Source organism: Galdieria sulphuraria (assembly GCF_000341285.1).
Source record: "Galdieria sulphuraria unplaced genomic scaffold scaf_47, whole genome shotgun sequence".
In the NCBI taxonomy this organism is placed as follows: domain Eukaryota; phylum Rhodophyta; class Bangiophyceae; order Galdieriales; family Galdieriaceae; genus Galdieria; species Galdieria sulphuraria.
In genome coordinates this window covers 82,317-97,683 of record NW_005178428.1, presented here as the reverse complement: position 1 = coordinate 97,683, position 15,367 = coordinate 82,317, and the positions used below count along the sequence as shown (strand labels likewise).

The 15,367-nt window shown below is 38.0% G+C and overlaps 7 protein-coding genes across 8 annotated transcripts; 5 read left to right on the top strand and 2 right to left on the bottom strand.

Annotated features, from left to right (window-relative positions):
- Positions 1-2: 2 nt before the first annotated feature.
- On the bottom strand, positions 3-1,863 carry Gasu_49650 (peroxin 14). Its single transcript, XM_005703980.1, has 5 exons — positions 1,703-1,863; positions 1,371-1,631; positions 967-1,318; positions 511-903; positions 3-450 (listed from the first exon to the last, which is right to left on the bottom strand). The coding sequence occupies exons 1-5, from the start codon at positions 1,718-1,720 to the stop codon at positions 41-43; spliced, it is 1,434 nt and encodes a 477-aa protein (XP_005704037.1). The 5' UTR covers positions 1,721-1,863; the 3' UTR covers positions 3-40.
- Positions 1,864-2,573: 710 nt separating this feature from the next.
- Positions 2,574-3,178, top strand: Gasu_49640 (thioredoxin 1). The gene is made up of 2 exons (XM_005703979.1): positions 2,574-2,680; positions 2,734-3,178. Exons 1-2 carry the CDS (start codon positions 2,621-2,623, stop codon positions 2,995-2,997), a joined length of 324 nt encoding a protein of 107 aa, XP_005704036.1. The 5' UTR covers positions 2,574-2,620; the 3' UTR covers positions 2,998-3,178.
- Positions 3,179-3,393: 215 nt separating this feature from the next.
- On the top strand, positions 3,394-4,345 carry Gasu_49630 (40S ribosomal protein S27Ae). Its single transcript, XM_005703978.1, has one exon. It carries the CDS (start codon positions 3,625-3,627, stop codon positions 4,078-4,080), a length of 456 nt encoding a protein of 151 aa, XP_005704035.1. The 5' UTR covers positions 3,394-3,624; the 3' UTR covers positions 4,081-4,345.
- A 98-nt stretch (positions 4,346-4,443) lies between these two features.
- Positions 4,444-5,678, top strand: Gasu_49620 (CAAX prenyl protease-related protein). Of its 2 annotated transcripts, XM_005703976.1 has the most exons (6): positions 4,444-4,610; positions 4,672-4,789; positions 4,848-4,978; positions 5,027-5,277; positions 5,328-5,470; positions 5,526-5,678. In XM_005703976.1, exons 1-6 carry the CDS (start codon positions 4,540-4,542, stop codon positions 5,634-5,636), a joined length of 825 nt encoding a protein of 274 aa, XP_005704033.1. In that variant the 5' UTR covers positions 4,444-4,539; the 3' UTR covers positions 5,637-5,678. The 2 variants fall into 2 exon arrangements, with proteins under 2 accessions (XP_005704033.1, XP_005704034.1); XM_005703977.1 differs by having other exon boundaries at positions 5,328-5,568.
- A 365-nt stretch (positions 5,679-6,043) lies between these two features.
- Gasu_49610 (MFS transporter, SP family, sugar:H+ symporter) lies at positions 6,044-7,958 on the top strand. The gene is made up of 2 exons (XM_005703975.1): positions 6,044-6,477; positions 6,530-7,958. Exons 1-2 carry the CDS (start codon positions 6,098-6,100, stop codon positions 7,797-7,799), a joined length of 1,650 nt encoding a protein of 549 aa, XP_005704032.1. The 5' UTR covers positions 6,044-6,097; the 3' UTR covers positions 7,800-7,958.
- A 15-nt stretch (positions 7,959-7,973) lies between these two features.
- Gasu_49600 (citrate synthase) lies at positions 7,974-10,768 on the top strand. Its single transcript, XM_005703974.1, has 15 exons — positions 7,974-8,171; positions 8,247-8,358; positions 8,411-8,471; positions 8,522-8,634; positions 8,687-8,745; positions 8,812-8,888; positions 8,945-9,078; positions 9,132-9,292; positions 9,344-9,494; positions 9,548-9,593; positions 9,648-9,801; positions 9,856-9,894; positions 9,944-10,004; positions 10,054-10,155; positions 10,222-10,768. The coding sequence occupies exons 1-15, from the start codon at positions 8,039-8,041 to the stop codon at positions 10,253-10,255; spliced, it is 1,437 nt and encodes a 478-aa protein (XP_005704031.1). The 5' UTR covers positions 7,974-8,038; the 3' UTR covers positions 10,256-10,768.
- Positions 10,769-10,783: 15 nt separating this feature from the next.
- Gasu_49590 (DNA-directed RNA polymerase subunit) lies at positions 10,784-15,363 on the bottom strand. The gene is made up of 9 exons (XM_005703973.1): positions 14,591-15,363; positions 14,109-14,543; positions 13,607-14,056; positions 13,213-13,551; positions 12,945-13,157; positions 12,643-12,894; positions 12,120-12,575; positions 11,508-12,065; positions 10,784-11,448 (listed from the first exon to the last, which is right to left on the bottom strand). The coding sequence occupies exons 1-9, from the start codon at positions 15,344-15,346 to the stop codon at positions 11,353-11,355; spliced, it is 3,555 nt and encodes a 1,184-aa protein (XP_005704030.1). The 5' UTR covers positions 15,347-15,363; the 3' UTR covers positions 10,784-11,352.
- Between the last annotated feature and the right edge of the window lie 4 nt (positions 15,364-15,367).

Genomic DNA, 15,367 nt, shown 5'->3' with positions numbered 1-15,367 from the left:
TATTTCAAATACATTTGCAAATAGACAAAGATAGTCTTCTCTATGTGGTATTATCGATTGTAATATTGTCTGATTCTCTCTTCAACTCTTTGTCAGTATTCTGACGGTCACTATCTACAGAACGAGCAGGTGATGAACGAGAACTCGAATGAGTATGGCTTCTTCTTTGAAGTGCGGCTCTTGCTTCTGCCAACATCGCTTGTTGAAATGCTTTCTTAGCATTTTCCTCGTCCAATGATTGTGCTGCCAAAGTTCCATTTGGCATATTTTCAATAGTCTTTTGCGATCCACTCATGGTTGCCTTGTTATATTCTTCTTCTTTTTCCTCCTTTTTGGTTGAATTGCTTTGGATATCATTGACTGTATACATGACGTTCGGTATTTCCTTAGCTTTCGGAACCAATTCTTCTACAGAAGCCGGAGGAATTGACATGAAATCATCCATGATGCCTATAAACATTCGTCAGAAATACATAGACATATCAAACATGCACACTAGATTCCAATTACCTGGATCCCGTATCTTATTTGAAAATATTTGGGTTCCAATACCATTTGCATCCAATGAATAGTCGTCCTCCTCTCCAACCAACCAATTCTTATTCGAACGCCACACTTCCTTTTCTGACTTGGTGCGAACCAAATCCTCTTCTCTTTGATAACTTTGCATACCATTTGAAATCGCTAAGTTATCTTGATGCCTTTTATTCCCTGACTGGGAAACTTCCAAATGAATGGTATCTTTTAGTACTTGCATGCCAGAAACAACGGATTTAAGACAGTTGACAACTTCAACTAATTCTTGTCGTGTTTGACGTTCTGAGTTATGAATGAGTTCTTCTATCATATCATTATTTCTTTCGGTAGCTTTCACGAGGTTTTTCACCGAAGTTTTCAACTCATCTACAACCAACAAATTCTCAAGTCAAAAGTTCGATACAAAAAATTGCAAATAACACCACTTACCAACTTGTTGCTCCAAGTACTTTCTTCCCTCATCCTTTTCATCTTCTCGGAACAGTTTCTGTTTACCAATGTCTCGCGACCGTGCTTCAGGAAAATAAAGTGGCACGACATACTTTCTCAACAGTTCTCTTAGAGCTAAAAAAAGTCCTGCGGCAGCACCTGCTCCTAGAAATACGTTACCAACAGACCAAGAGCGCTCTTTTTGTTGAGGCTGTTGTGGACTTGTAACTTGAGGAGTGACATATGCAAAAGGTTGAGGAACCCAAACTCCTCCTCCTCCTGGTTGTGCCATCGTCCACTGATTGGAAGAAAAATTATTGGAGTTTACTTTTCCTGAAGGAACTTGAGCAATCTAATAAAAACTTTTCAGTTAACTAACGAGAAACACTGTAATGTTTCCATACTTGTTGACTGGGGGTATTTTCATTTGGTGCAAAACTCTTAGGTACACTGTCAGGTACTGTTGTCGTCTTTGCAGCTGAATCCAACTTTTCAACTTCAGCATTTCCGGAAAAAGTATCTTCTGGATATGTTTGCCCTGCCCTTTGAAAGGCTTCTCTTATCTCCTCATCAGTTAATCCCTTCCTTCTTAAAAAGTCTAGCTTTCTTTGCCCCGCAGTAGGTTTTACTTGGGGATGCTCTAAAAAGCTTACTGCTTTCTTCACCTATTGGAACACAAAACAAAGTTTTCGTTGGTATTTCCTGCACATAAAGTCACCGACGTTATACAACTTACTTCTTCTTCACGAATCATCACCACAGCAGTATTGAATTTCTTCCCAAGTTTCCTCCTAACACCGAAAGATACATAAAGTTATCAGAATCGGATGTGGCGAATAGAGTTAATCAAACATTTGGTTTTCAAACTTGAAAGTCAATTGAAAACTCAATGTTACTCTGCAACTAGAGCCATTTATTTGACTGACAAGGTACAAAATAGCTTTAAAGCAAATGACCTTTCAAGCTATCATTTTATTTTCTATTTTTCTTATGAGCTTACTAGAATAGATAAATAATTGCATTTGTAGAAATACATCAATTTTTGCAGATATGAAGAGTCGTTTCATGTGGCAAGGTTCAAAACCGGATACTAGACCTGTCACTCTAGAAAAATCCTCGTGATCTATTCTGCTCAAAGCAAGAGATTTTGCGACTTTTCTCAAAATAGATAAAACTTCAACAAAGCGAGACAGCAGCTTCTCGATGAAAACAGCTCAATTTTAACAAGGATTTCCAACGAGAAAGTTGTTCTTTGAAAACAGAAAGGCAACTTCTTTTGATAAGAGGAGGAAAAAGACAAACTGCAACACTATGTCAAGTGTTGGAATACATGTTCAATTTCAGTTCATTGTAGCCAACACTACTTGCGTACATCTGCAAGCTGTTCTCTAAAGCCGACAAGGGATTGTGAATTCAAAAATTCTCAAGCACTTGTCAATCGTTCAATGCAAAGCATGTTCGCCATTCAATGAGAGAAATTGTGGAGTAGTTTACGTTTTTGCATTCCACGGACATTCCGTGTCAATTCCAGCTGGCCCTCCCTCATTCAACGTGTCTCATTTTGCCAAAGACCAAATGGCGGTGTTGATGGGACCAAAACTCGAAACGCCTTTCACACGATTGATTTTGGTGGATTTCAGGAGATAGTTGAGGTATGGCTATTACTCTAACTACTGCTGAAGATTTTGAAAAAGTCGTTTTATCTGAGTCGTTAGTAAGTATAGGTGTGTTTTTCTAAACAGAAAAGATTTCTCATCCTTTTTCAAGGTGGTTGTTGAATTCTTTGCAGAATGGTGCTCTCCTTGCCAAAAAATGGAAAAATTCTTAGAAGACCTCATGAAAGACTCTAAATATACAGACAAAAAGATACTGTTCTACAGAATAAATGTTGACACACTTCCTGGAATAGCAAAGATGGTTGGCATAGGAGCCATTCCTACCTTTGTATGCTATAGAGACAATAGAAAGCTGGACGAATCAGTTGGTGCATCCAAGTCTAGTCTAAAGAAGATGTTAAAGAAACATATGTAAATATATTAAGTCAATATCAATCTGAGGCATAAAGTGCTATCTAAGAAATAAAAAATTTTCTGTTTTTAAAACTCTAAACATATATGACAAACACTTGTATAGAACATTTTAGAACGAAATCTCCGTTTGGACTAGATCCTCTGCCAACAAAACTTCACCAGCAGCGTCTTGAAAATTAACTGAAGACCCTTGCTTGGAGTAACAAAATTCATTTATTTCAAGACTCCTATAAAGGTAAATAAATTAGATTGAAAGTTTCAACTTGGGGGACACGGAGAAAACCAACACTTGATAACACTGTCAACATAAAGACAGACTCTATTATGGGATGGAAGTCTTCCTCAATAAACATCCTCCAAAGAAGGAAGAAACCAGCAACTCTAGTCAATTTTATAACTCAAAAAGTTCATTCAAACCTGTTGAACAAACTCTAACAGGTTTCCACTATCTTCCTACAACAACAAAGCACAAGCTAAATCAATCAGTCATCCTTCTTATTTTAGTTGGTTTGGGCCATTAGGAATTTCATTGAATAGCTTCGACGTCGTGGACTGACCGCTCTCTTTCCAACAGAGCACTCAAGAGACGGACGAAGTGTAGAGTTGGATACGGTTATTGAACAGCAAAATGGTTCAATTATTTGTGAAAAGTCTTCATGATAAGACTCTTGTGTTTGATTTTCCTGCTACAACTCCCGTTTCGGAACTACGAAAACAGCTCGCAGAAAGTGAACGAGTTCCTTGTACGGACTTGAGAGTTTTTTCAAGTGTTTCAGATTTGGCAGACGAGGAATATATTGGAAGCATTGATAGTCAGTTTTTGTTTGCCAGTCTTCGCTTAAAGGGAGGTGCAAAAAAGAAGAGAAAGAAGTCCTTTACCAAACCCAAGAAGGTCAAGCATAAGAAAAAGAAGGTTCCACTTGCAGTGTTGAAGTATTATAAAGTATCTGATGATGGAAAAGTTAGTCGACTACGAAGATCTTGTCCCAATCCAACCTGTGGACCAGGCGTATTCATGGCAGCACATCGTGGAAGGCAGTATTGTGGCAAATGTGGTCTTACTTATGTTTCAGAAGGAAAGTGATAGAGAAGCAATGGCAATACACTCAAATAAAAGTAATTCGCCACATGGCAAACTTTCCAAAAATAGATCACACATGCTGAGGTGTCGTCTGCATTCTGTGATTGATCGCCTTTTATCAAAGACACGATTGCACTATCTTGCGATCCGCGGTATAGAGAAACGAAGCACTATTCAGAGACAAATGGCAAACTTTCAGCTTCGTACCTGAGTTTTTGCGTTTTACTGCTTGTTATTTGCTAAGAGCAATAAACAAAGTTTGGTCACTTTTTATCGAGTTGTGTAGTATCAAGAGAAGAAGCGTTGCGAAAGACTAGAGTAGCTCTGGGTTAGTACATATATAGAGACCTTTATATCCCGTGAGCACGAATTTCTGTTATAACTACACAAAATTGGACAGAGCTCAAACTCTCAAATACGACAAACTAGAAACTACCTTAGAATTGACTCTCCAAACTTGAGATGTTCAAAGTATACGTAGCATGGTTTATGCAACTTGTGTATCCTGCTTTTATTTGTATTATATCGACAGGGTATGTCTTAAGTCGACACTGCATTCATAATTTGTCATACTTCTGGATATTTTATGATTAGATGGAATTCGGTATCTTGTGCTATTTATCTTCCTTCCATTTTGGCCACTGTCGCAGAGTTTTTGTGTTTTTTATTGTTTCCTATTAGTTTGACTAATGGAAAACATCTTTGTTTTATAGTGAGTGCCCTGTCTCTATTATTTATATTCAGTCCAATTGCATCCTTTTCATGTTTAGATGAGAGTCCTTGCAAGTACTTTTATGTGTGTTTGGTGGTTGCAACGTCGTTTGTTCCAAACAACTAATATCTTTCAGTATGTCCATATTTGGAGGAGTTTAACTCTTGGATTTTTTGGCTTTCTATTATGGTATCATTACCATTGACTTTAATCAATATCTCTCAACGACAATCTTAGGGTTGCTCTCCCATCTTTATTATATTTTATAGGTTTACAACGATATCAAAGGCCACAACCAACCAATGATAGAGTTCCATTCAACTGGAATCCTTCTCTAATGAGTTACAACCTATCAGTGAAAATGATTCTTCTTGGCATGAAAATAGTTCATTCCGTACTATTGGTGCCCTTTATTGAAGAGATTCAAATAAGGAATTTAGCATTTCGTTTTATGACACGTTGGATATGTGGTCAGTCATCATCTACAGGTATGTTACTATCAATGGAAGTGATATTATAATAATAAACTTCACAACAGGACGCAGTGACTGGGTCCTTGATGTTTCACTGTATCGATTTTGCTGGCCTTCCATTATAATCATATCTCTAGGATTCGGTTGCTGCCATCTCAGATATGAGTTTGAGTGGTTGGCTGGATTTCTTTATGGAGTGATGATTCAGGTAAATGATTAATACGACATGGGACTACGATGGACTCCACTCAACTTGTAACAAGGTCGTTGCTGTGAAAGACAAGAGTGTCGTGAACGCTGTTTTGGTCCACATAGTTACCAATCTTTGTTTAAATGTTTATATTTTCATATCTGGTAACTTTTATTTGTGGTAGCTATACTTAGGAATAGGTTTTAATGTTGTTGCGTTTTTCAAAAACGTAGGATAGAAATGATTTTGTGGTTCTCTTTTAAATATACCAACTGATTGGCAACTTTGGTTGTACAATGTCGGAATCACAAGTAATTGGAAGAAACTAGTATAGTTATCCGATAAGTTTGTCTCACCAAACAACATCAAAGTGTATTCTCACTATTATATAGTTGAGAACGGAGAAACGAACAATTCTATTCCAATGGACATTCATATCGAAGCTCTGCTGCCAGGACTTGATCCCCTTTGTCTAATGTTCCAGTTCCACAATACAATTCGTCGGACCTTTCCCAGTCGAATGATGTCAAGTGGACAAGATAAAATTTGGGACAATTTCACTGACCTTTAAAAGGGATGCAAAAATCTGTGGATATATCTTTGTTTGGAACAGTTTCTCTGGAAAACTTATCCTGATTTCAGAATATGGCAGAAGTAGAAAGTGGCTACAGAAGAAAGTCTGAAGAAGATGAAATTATTGATCAAGTGGAGACAGGAGGAACGGAGTTACATGATGAAAAGGAGAGTGAGGAAGTGGAAATGGATAAAGAATTGTCAAAGCTTGAAGAGGAGCTTCAAGCGAGTGGGAAGAAACCCTTCTTAGCAGCAAGAATTATTCCAAAACCCAAAATTTTCATTTGGTTCTTGGCTTCCTTTGCAAGTATTGGTGGTCTTTTATTTGGTTTGGACCAGAGCCTTATTAGCGGAGCAGAACTCTACATTCCTTCTGATCTCAACATCGATAGTTCTCGAATGTCCATGATTACTGGTTTTATGGCTCTTGGAGCTATTTTTGGTGCTTTATGGTAAGTTTTTGTTTTCCATATACATTCACACCTTGGCTCAATCTTTTGTTAGTGTTTATCCAGTGAATGAGTTGTTAGGTAGAAAATGGACTATTATTGTTGCCTGTTTGTTGTATACAGCAGGAGGTATTTTAGAAGCCGCCGCAGGTTCTTTTGGTGTCTTGTTATCAGGAAGAATGATTCTTGGCGCTGGTGTTGGTCTTGAGACTGGAACAGTGCCTCCTTATATTTCTGAAAATTGTGCAAAGAGATGGCGTGGCGGTCTGGTATCACTTTATCAAGTCAATATTGATTTAGGGCTGTTATTTGGATATATTGCTGCAGCTATCTTTGTAGATGTTTCAGGAAATTGGCGTTGGATGTTGGGTTCTTCGTTGTTGTTTTCTACCATTTTACTTGTTGCCATGTTGTTCCTTCCTGAAAGTACTCGATGGCTAATGAGAAAAGGAAGAAAGGTGGATTCCTATCTTGTATGGAAACATGTACGTGGGGTAGAAACTTTTGAAGAAAAGCAAGAATTTTTCCGAATGGAAACTCTTGTATTAGAAGAATTGGAAGCATCCAAGACGAGGTGGATATTATTAGATTTTATTAGAAGACCAAGATGTAGAAGGGCAGTTGTTTATGCTATTTTATTGCAATTGGTTGTTCAACAATTCTCAGGAATCAATTCAGTTCTTTATTATATGGGACCATTGATGGAACGTACAGGACTTTCAGCTCAAGATGCTGTTTATACCAGTCTTATTGGAGGAGGGACGATGTTTTTGTCCACTATTCCAGCCATATACTTTATGGATCGGTTAGGAAGGCGTCCAGTTTTATTAACACTTATTCCTGGAGTTTCTGTCGGTCTCTTTATTGTTGGTTTTTCTTTTAAAGCAACCAATGTGAAGGTTGAGGAAGGGGTATACATTTTAGGAGTAGTTATTTATGAGTTTTTCTGGGGTTCTTGTTTAGGACCCACTCCTTGGGTGGTTGCATCAGAAATATATCCAACTTATTTGAGAAGTACTGGTGTTAGTATCAATGCATTGTGCAATTGGTTAGGCACCTTTACCACGACTTATGCATTCAACGATATGCTGGATGCTCTGACACCGACGGGTACATTTGTTGGTCTATACAATGGAGTAGTTATTTTTGGTGGAATTTATCTCCTTTTCTTTATGCCAGAAACGAAAAACTTAACCTTGGAGGAAATGGATGAGTTGTTTGAACGTCCAACCAAAGATATTGTGCACGAGAATTGGGAAAATACTAAACAAGTGTGGCGTGATTTGGCACATTTTCGCTTTCGCGAAGTTTGGAAATTGTCTTGAAAAATTTGTCATTTGCATCATTGACTTTTGATATAAACATGAATTGATGTTTTCCTTGACATTCCATCTCATCAATACATGAGTAGTCGATCTGTATACTTGAAATACATTTGTAAACACATTTTAACTTGGAACTGTATACACAGTGAACTTAATAGAAAGTAATTTGTCTTTTGGACAGTTGATCAAACTTCAAGGAGAATTGCTTAATCCTTTTAGACAATTGGAAACTCTCAACCATGGTTTCTTCTGAAGCAAGTTTGCACTATATAAGACAAAATGATATGGAGGCGAGCAAGAAGAAGAAGAAGAAGACTTTAAAAGTAATAGACAACCAGACTGGTCAGGAGTTGACACTTGAACTGCACAATAGTAAGTGTTGCGCTTCTTGCACTTTCCTTGGCTACTGTGAATACGAAACTTTTATGATTTCTAATTTCTTTATAGATACTATTCGTGCAGTCGATTTAGCAAAACTTGGAGTTACTGTATATGACCCTGGTTTTTTAAACACTGCTTCTTGTATTTCAAGAATCACTTACATCGATGGAGACAAAGGGTACCTCATATTCATATTGTTTTCAGTATGGACAATGAACAGACTTTTATAGAATTCTTCGTTACAGAGGCTATCCAATAGAAGAACTGGCAGAGAAATCTACCTTTATGGAGGTTGGCTCTCATTACCATATTGAGAGTGTTTATGCTTACTTATTGAATAGGTCTCCTTCCTCCTATTGTACGGTGAACTTCCTACTTCTAGGGAACTCGAACATTTTACGCATAGAGTTTTACGTCATACCTTCTTAAAGCAGTCCTTAGTGGATATAATCAAGTATGTAGTGGGCAGTGTAGCATTTGTTTCTTTTAATGAAAAAACTTTCCAGGGCAACACCAAAAGAATCGCATCCTATGGGGCTACTTGTAAGTATGTTAGCTGCTGAAGGTAAGATAAGTTGAATTCTATTTTGTAAACAAAGCTTTTTGTTGATAGAATTTTCCATTTTATTAGGAACGCTGTATCCCGATGCCAATCCTGCTATTAGCGGTGGTGATGTTTACAATTCTCCTAGAGTACGAGAGAAACAAGTAAGTAATGCCACTTTCTTGAGGGAAACTTTACAGTTCCTGAATCTGTTTTTCAGATACTTCGTTTGCTTGGAACCATGCCAACATTGGCAGCATTTGTTTACCGACACAAAATGGGTCGTCCATTCAATTATCCAGCTTATGGTGGAAGTCGTTCCTATACCGAGAATTTTATGTATATGTTGGATAGGTATATATAGATATACTCCATAGTTGCTGTCGCTGAGAACCTTTTCCATGTAGTATGGAGGATCCTTCCTATCGTCCTAATGCAACACTTGTGAAAGCATTGGATACTTTGTTTGTATTACATGCAGACCATGAATTGAATTGTTCTACAGCAGCAGTTCGTCATCTTACTAGCAGTGATGTGGATGTTTTTACAGCTTTTTCTGGAGCAGCAGGTAAGGAATGCTAGTGAGGGTGTGTTTTTTGTATTCTTAAAGTTCACAAAGGAGCTCTATATGGACCACTTCATGGAGGAGCAAATGAAGCTGTTTTGCGAATGTTGGAAAGGATTGGTTCGGTTGAAAAAGTTCCAGCATTTATCGAAGCTGTGAAGAATCGAAAAGCCCGTCTTATGGGTTTTGGACATCGAGTCTACAAGTGAGAGATGGTAGAGTACCTTTCTAGTGTTATTCTGATTGGTTGGACATTAGGAACTATGATCCTCGTGCAAGGATTGTTAGAAAGTTGGCTTATCAAGTAAGCAACGTGTTCATTTGTTTAGAAAAGTTTGAATGAACACAACTTTATTAGGTATTTGAAATCTGTGGCAAAGATCCCTTGATTGAAATAGCGACGACTTTGGAAGAACATGCGTTAAAAGACAATTATTTTATTGAAAGAAAGCTGTATCCAAATGTGGACTTTTATTCGGGCTTGATATATAAGGCTATGGGATTCCCAACAGGTATCAAGAGAGTTGACCTTTTTCCATTCACTCAACTGACTCTATTTGTGACAGATTTCTTCACCATTTTATTTGCAATAGGCAGGACACCAGGTTTGTGTTCAAGTACTTGTTGTTTTGTTGAAGTTGAAACCTTTTATAGGATGGTTGGCGCATTGGTTGGAGTATTTGGATGATCCAGATAAAAAGATTGCTCGTCCAAAGTTAGTTGAGTTCAAGATAGAAGGATGCTTACTGAGTGCTATTTGATAGGCAAAATTATCTAGGTTCAGATCAGCGCAGTTATATTCCCCTCACTCAAAGGAATTCCTCTGTGAAATATTCCACAGAATATGTGAGTCCAGCAGAGAAAAGGTTGGTTTCTTTTCTTTTTTTGAAAAAACTTGGTTTTTGTTGAAGATGCGTGATTGATGATTGAAGAAGAGTCAACGGATTCGCAGTTGCCAAAATGTAGAGCGAGTGTGAAATGATTACTTGTCGAAATGGCATTCCTTTTTGCCACTCATTTGTTTCCTTCGCAGTACTTGTTTGTCCATAAAGAATGTTTCAAGAATAAGCAACCAAGTTTCCCTTGTAACAACACGTCGTTTATTAGAAAATGTCGTTTCCAAGCTTGTGGAACCGAGTCTTCCGATAACGATAGGGTTCCTTGTACACTTGACTTGACAACACCTCTCAATATAAACGCAAATTGGTCAGTATGGAACCGAAAAGAAACGTTGTTACTTTATGAAGAATATTTCTATAGCTGTACAGAGCTACAACTTATTTCTCGTCTCGAGTTATTGGCCAACAATGTAGCCAAGCTGATGTTTACCGAATTATTTCCTTGTTCAAGCCATTCTTCAGTCTTTGTTTTGTGTGGTCGAGGTTGGAATGGTGCTATAGGTATGTTACTCGCTCTTGAGTTGAAAAAGTTGGGATATCAGTCGAGAATTGTGTTGACGGATGGTACCAAATATCATTTCGTCTATTCCCAAGTTCAGAATCAGGTTTCTATATTGGATTTTATTCCGTCTACTATGGAATATTATGCTGACTTTGTGGTTGATGCTATTTTTGGTGTTGGACAACAAGGCTTGTTTCCACGTGAACCTTTCGATAGAGCTATTTCTGTATTGAGCAAGTCCAAAGTTCCCGTGGTTTCTTTAGATGTTCCTAGTGGTTGGTATGTGGATGGCGGACCACCAACAGAATATATTGAAAGAGATATTCATTTGAAACCTGAAGTACTGTTATCTTTGGATTTTCCAAAGGTATGCACTTTGTATTTCTATGGAGCGTTTCAGTTTCTAGTGAAAGGTATTATTCCCTTTTCACGTTTGCAATCTATGCGTTCTCCGTGTATATTACCTCCATATCCAAACAACAATTGTTATGTTTTATTGGATGCTATGCACCAAACGAGCCCTCAACTTACTAATTGGGGTAAAGCACCTGGTGAAATATATGGACAAGGCAAACCTATGCCAACTCTATTTTCAGAACCACGTATTTCTCGTTGGATCGATCCAGAAGAAGAAAATGACTTTTGGGATGAATTGGATTGACTTATTCATCTGCAGTTACAATTCTTGGTGCAATACCCATCGCCATAAGTTCCTGAAACAGCAGTTTACAGGCATAAGGAATGAATACTTGAGATATCTACCACAAATATGATTATTCAACATGGTGAGCTGCAAATATCATATTGTAATACTTACTTCCGTTTTGTTACGACAACTGCGACATTCAAAAGTATTCCTCTTCAAATCAGCGATAGCTATCAGTCCGCAAAGATTGCAAACATGGATTCGATAAGCATCCGATTCATCCATCAAACGCTCTTTCAAAAAGAACGCTGCTCCATGAGAAATCATACAATCTCTTTCCATTTCTCCAAAACGGAGTCCACCTTCTCTAGCTCTTCCTTCGACTGGTTGTCTCGTAAGTATTTGAACAGGACCACGAGCACGTGAATGTATTTTATCGTCAACCATATGCTTGAGTCGTTGGTAATAAGTAGGACCAATAAATATATGTGCTTCCAAAGGTCGACCTGTAAAACCATTGTACATCAGTTCCCATCCACGACTCTGATAACCCAATGTTTTCAACTGTTGAGATATTTCATCCACAGTAACCCAAGTAAAGGGAGTTGCATCTCCTTCTCTTCCAGCAATGGCAGAAACTTTTCCTTGAAGACACTCAATCAACTGACCTATTGTCATCCGACTTGGAATAGCATGTGGATTGATAATAATGTCAGGAACAATACCATCCTATCGATATAAACAATTCGTTCCAATCATCTTCATGTCTATAAGAACACTTACCACATTAAAAGGTAAATCTTCTTGACCATAAGTAATACCCACAGTTCCTTTCTGGCCATGACGACTGGAAAATTTATCTCCAACTTGTGGTACACGAACCGAACGAATGCGGACTTTAACAAAACGAGCGCCTGCTTCATTGGCAGCCAACATGACTTTATCTACTACACCCGTTTCAGTACTTCGCATACTGGTAGATGCATCCTTTTTGGTTTTGCCTCCTAATGTCTGAGAATACGCCTTCCACGTTTCATCTTCTTCTCCATTGGCTGCCATTCTTCCAAGTGGGCATGTCTTACCCACCAAAATATCATCTCCTGATACTCGAGTCCCTTCTGCTACCAAACCATCTTCTTCCAACTTGTCATATGCACCTCGTTTGGTTCCAATACATTCCTTTGGATTGGGAACTTCAAAGGTTTCTTGAGCACCTCCTAGTCTTCGACGCTCTTCATCCTACAATCGATAAATACATTCAGCAATACATGAAATAATGAACATGATATGACATTCTTTTACATACACGAAACGTTCGGAAAAACAACGAACGAAATAAACCTCGATCAACAGCACTTTGACTCAAAATAACGGAATCTTCTTGATTAAATCCAGAGTAACATGCAATTGCCACAATGGCATTGATACCTGCGGGAAGCGAACGAAACTGTAAATGTTCCATTGCACGTGTAGTAACTAATGGCTTTTGTGGATAATATAACACGTGTGCCATTGTATCCATTCGTAACTGATAATTGGTTGCATAAATACCCATTGCCTAAAAAAAGGCTGTTATATAAAACAAATTGCTTGCTTCCTTTTACTTACTTGTTTTCCCATGGCTGCTTGATAAGTATTCCGCGGACTTTGATTATGATCAGGAAATGGAATAATGGAACCACAAACGCCTAATATCATCGATGGATGAATTTCACAATGTGTATAAACTACTTCAGAGTCGGTTTCAATCAAATCTTTTATATTCATCGCAATCATAGTTGTCTCTTCTTCGTTTACATCGACATACTCTATAAGACCATTCTATTGCTCATCATTCAATACCAACAACTTATCAAAAATAATATCAACAAAATACCTCTACTAGGAAAGAAAAACTACAACGATCTCCGTCTGTCCTTTTCAACATGTCAATATGTGACTTCTTAATGGCTAAAGTTTGTGGTGGACGTTGACCAAATACATTAGTATCTTCATTAGCATCTTCAAAAGATATGGGAGGGGGTGGTGGATTGACAATAAATAAGGGTCGACAAACACGACCAGGATCCGTATATATTCGAAGCTCCTTGAACTGATGGTCCATGACGATACTCACTTCTTCCTTGATCGTTCCTTGTCGACGAAGTTCTTTCAATGTTCGAACAAGGTCCTCTGGTTCACGATGAATACCAACCCAAGCACCATTGACAAAAACCTAAAATGAAACAGACAATTCAATTCATATGAGAATTCTTTACAATCATCATTACCTTTGTAGCCAGTGGAACTACTGAAGGAGATATTTCCAACAAATTTTCCATACTCCATTCTTCTAAGAATTCAATCACTGGCGCAGAAGGAGTACCGACAGAAATATAAGCCATCAATGCCAAATTTTTGGTCAAACCACATGCTTGACCTTCGGGTGTTTCAGCTGGACAAATCATTCCCCAATGAGTATTATGTAATTGTCGTGGTTTCGCAAGTTTACCCTCACGACCAATGGGTGAGTTTAGTCTACGTAAATGTGAAAGAGTTGAAGCATAAGTGAGCCGATTTAAAACTTGAGAGACACCCGTTCTTCCACGTATCCAATTACCAGTAGCCAAAGCATTCTTTAAGCCATTCGTTATGGTACGAGACTTGACTGCTCCTTGAAGGTTTAAACCTTTTCCAGTATCAAGATTGCGTTGAAGAATACTTCTGGTTTCCTTCAATACCTAAATATGCATTTATTTCATGAGCAATAAACAGGAAAACAAATATACATACTCTTCTCAAATGATGACGAAACATTTCTCCTAATAGAGGTCCAGCTAGATCCAAACGTTTGTTTCCATAATGATCCCTATCATCTACTTCTCTTCTGCCAAGTGCAGTGGAAAGCAAACGATTAATTACGTAACCCAAGAAGTATCCTTTTTTCAATTCACAGCCTTCGCCAATTCCAATATGTGGCAAAAACTCCTTTTGTAAAACTTCCCGAGCATATTGTATCCTCTTGTCTTTAGTCACAGCAATAGTATTTCCTCTCTTCCCGATATAGTCTAAAGCAACTAAATGATCCTGAATTACTGCAGCCTCCTCAATCGAAGGCATTAAAAATGTCATGAGTTCTTCATCTTGAAAGTTATAACAAATATGACTCATTATTTCTCGATCATTCTCAAATCCCAAGGCACGAAAAACGATAATAACGGGAATATCCTTACAAATAAAAGTCAATGAAATAAGAAAATATTTCTAAACCCTACTTGTTTGATATATGGCATCGATACTCGAATATATTGACCAGAAATACCCTTTGCTCCACCTCTAAGAAGTTTAACTTGGAGCAAAGAAGGTGGCCTATTTCCAGAATCTGGAGCTGAACGACACTCTGCTACGTAAGAATATTTCGAAGGTTGCGAGCGCTTAAATACAAAAACATGGTTAGAAGTCATCCTTTCCTGTGCAATAATCACTTTTTCGCTTCCATTAATCACAAAATAACCTCCTTGATCATATGGACACTCTCCCAATTCTGCCAAGTCCCAAGGCTCTAAATTATACAAGTGACAAAACTGTGACTTGAGCATAATAGGAATTCTTCCCAAGAAAACTCGAATAGGGGGATGTTGTGAAGTTTCTTCTTTGCCACTTTCTAAATTGACTTCAGTTACAGTAACGTCACAATATAAAGCGGAACTATAGGTAAGGTTTCGAAGTCTTGCTTGATTAGGATATAAAGGTCTCGTTTCACCTGTGTCTTCTGTAAAAGTTGGTTTTGACAAACTCAACTGTCCAAAAGATACCACATATCGTTTATCCAAGTCTTCCGAACGTTGACCAGGTAAATATTGCGGCTCAGCAGTTAACACGAGGTCTGGTTGAGAGTCCACAATTTCTTGCATGGTATTAGTAACAAACTCATCAAAAGAGTCTAGTTGTTGTCTCACGAGACCCTTTTCTTCAAAGTATGAAGAAATTACAGTCCAAGCATCTTCCTGAGTGATCTCTTCATCATCCATAAAGGAAGACATAACAAGAAG

What these genes read in the sequence shown, in the direction of transcription:
- Gasu_49620 (XM_005703976.1), top strand. Translation starts at nt 4,540, where the DNA reads ATGTTCAAAGTATACGTAGCATGGTTTATGCAACTTGTGTATCCTGCT. An exon ending in ATTTGTATTATATCGACAGG is followed by an intron (nt 4,611 to 4,671) that starts GTATGTCTTAAG and finishes TTTTATGATTAG; the next exon opens with ATGGAATTCGGTATCTTGTG. An exon ending in TTTTTTGGCTTTCTATTATG is followed by an intron (nt 4,979 to 5,026) that starts GTATCATTACCA and finishes CGACAATCTTAG; the next exon opens with GGTTGCTCTCCCATCTTTAT.
- Gasu_49600 (XM_005703974.1), top strand. Translation starts at nt 8,039, where the DNA reads ATGGTTTCTTCTGAAGCAAGTTTGCACTATATAAGACAAAATGATATG. An exon ending in TTTATGTATATGTTGGATAG is followed by an intron (nt 9,079 to 9,131) that starts GTATATATAGAT and finishes TTTTCCATGTAG; the next exon opens with TATGGAGGATCCTTCCTATC. An exon ending in TTTGGACATCGAGTCTACAA is followed by an intron (nt 9,495 to 9,547) that starts GTGAGAGATGGT and finishes GTTGGACATTAG; the next exon opens with GAACTATGATCCTCGTGCAA.
- Gasu_49590 (XM_005703973.1), bottom strand. Translation starts at nt 15,346, where the DNA reads ATGGATGATGAAGAGATCACTCAGGAAGATGCTTGGACTGTAATTTCT. An exon ending in AAGCAGCCATGGGAAAACAA is followed by an intron (nt 12,895 to 12,944) that starts GTAAGTAAAAGG and finishes GCCTTTTTTTAG; the next exon opens with GCAATGGGTATTTATGCAAC. An exon ending in GTTGTCGTAACAAAACGGAA is followed by an intron (nt 11,449 to 11,507) that starts GTAAGTATTACA and finishes TATTTGTGGTAG; the next exon opens with ATATCTCAAGTATTCATTCC.
- Gasu_49610 (XM_005703975.1), top strand. Translation starts at nt 6,098, where the DNA reads ATGGCAGAAGTAGAAAGTGGCTACAGAAGAAAGTCTGAAGAAGATGAA. An exon ending in GCTATTTTTGGTGCTTTATG is followed by an intron (nt 6,478 to 6,529) that starts GTAAGTTTTTGT and finishes ATCTTTTGTTAG; the next exon opens with TGTTTATCCAGTGAATGAGT.
- Gasu_49640 (XM_005703979.1), top strand. Translation starts at nt 2,621, where the DNA reads ATGGCTATTACTCTAACTACTGCTGAAGATTTTGAAAAAGTCGTTTTA. An exon ending in TCGTTTTATCTGAGTCGTTA is followed by an intron (nt 2,681 to 2,733) that starts GTAAGTATAGGT and finishes TCCTTTTTCAAG; the next exon opens with GTGGTTGTTGAATTCTTTGC.
- Gasu_49630 (XM_005703978.1), top strand. Translation starts at nt 3,625, where the DNA reads ATGGTTCAATTATTTGTGAAAAGTCTTCATGATAAGACTCTTGTGTTT.
- Gasu_49650 (XM_005703980.1), bottom strand. An exon ending in AAAATACCCCCAGTCAACAA is followed by an intron (nt 1,319 to 1,370) that starts GTATGGAAACAT and finishes AGTTTTTATTAG; the next exon opens with ATTGCTCAAGTTCCTTCAGG. An exon ending in GTACTTGGAGCAACAAGTTG is followed by an intron (nt 904 to 966) that starts GTAAGTGGTGTT and finishes TGTTGGTTGTAG; the next exon opens with ATGAGTTGAAAACTTCGGTG.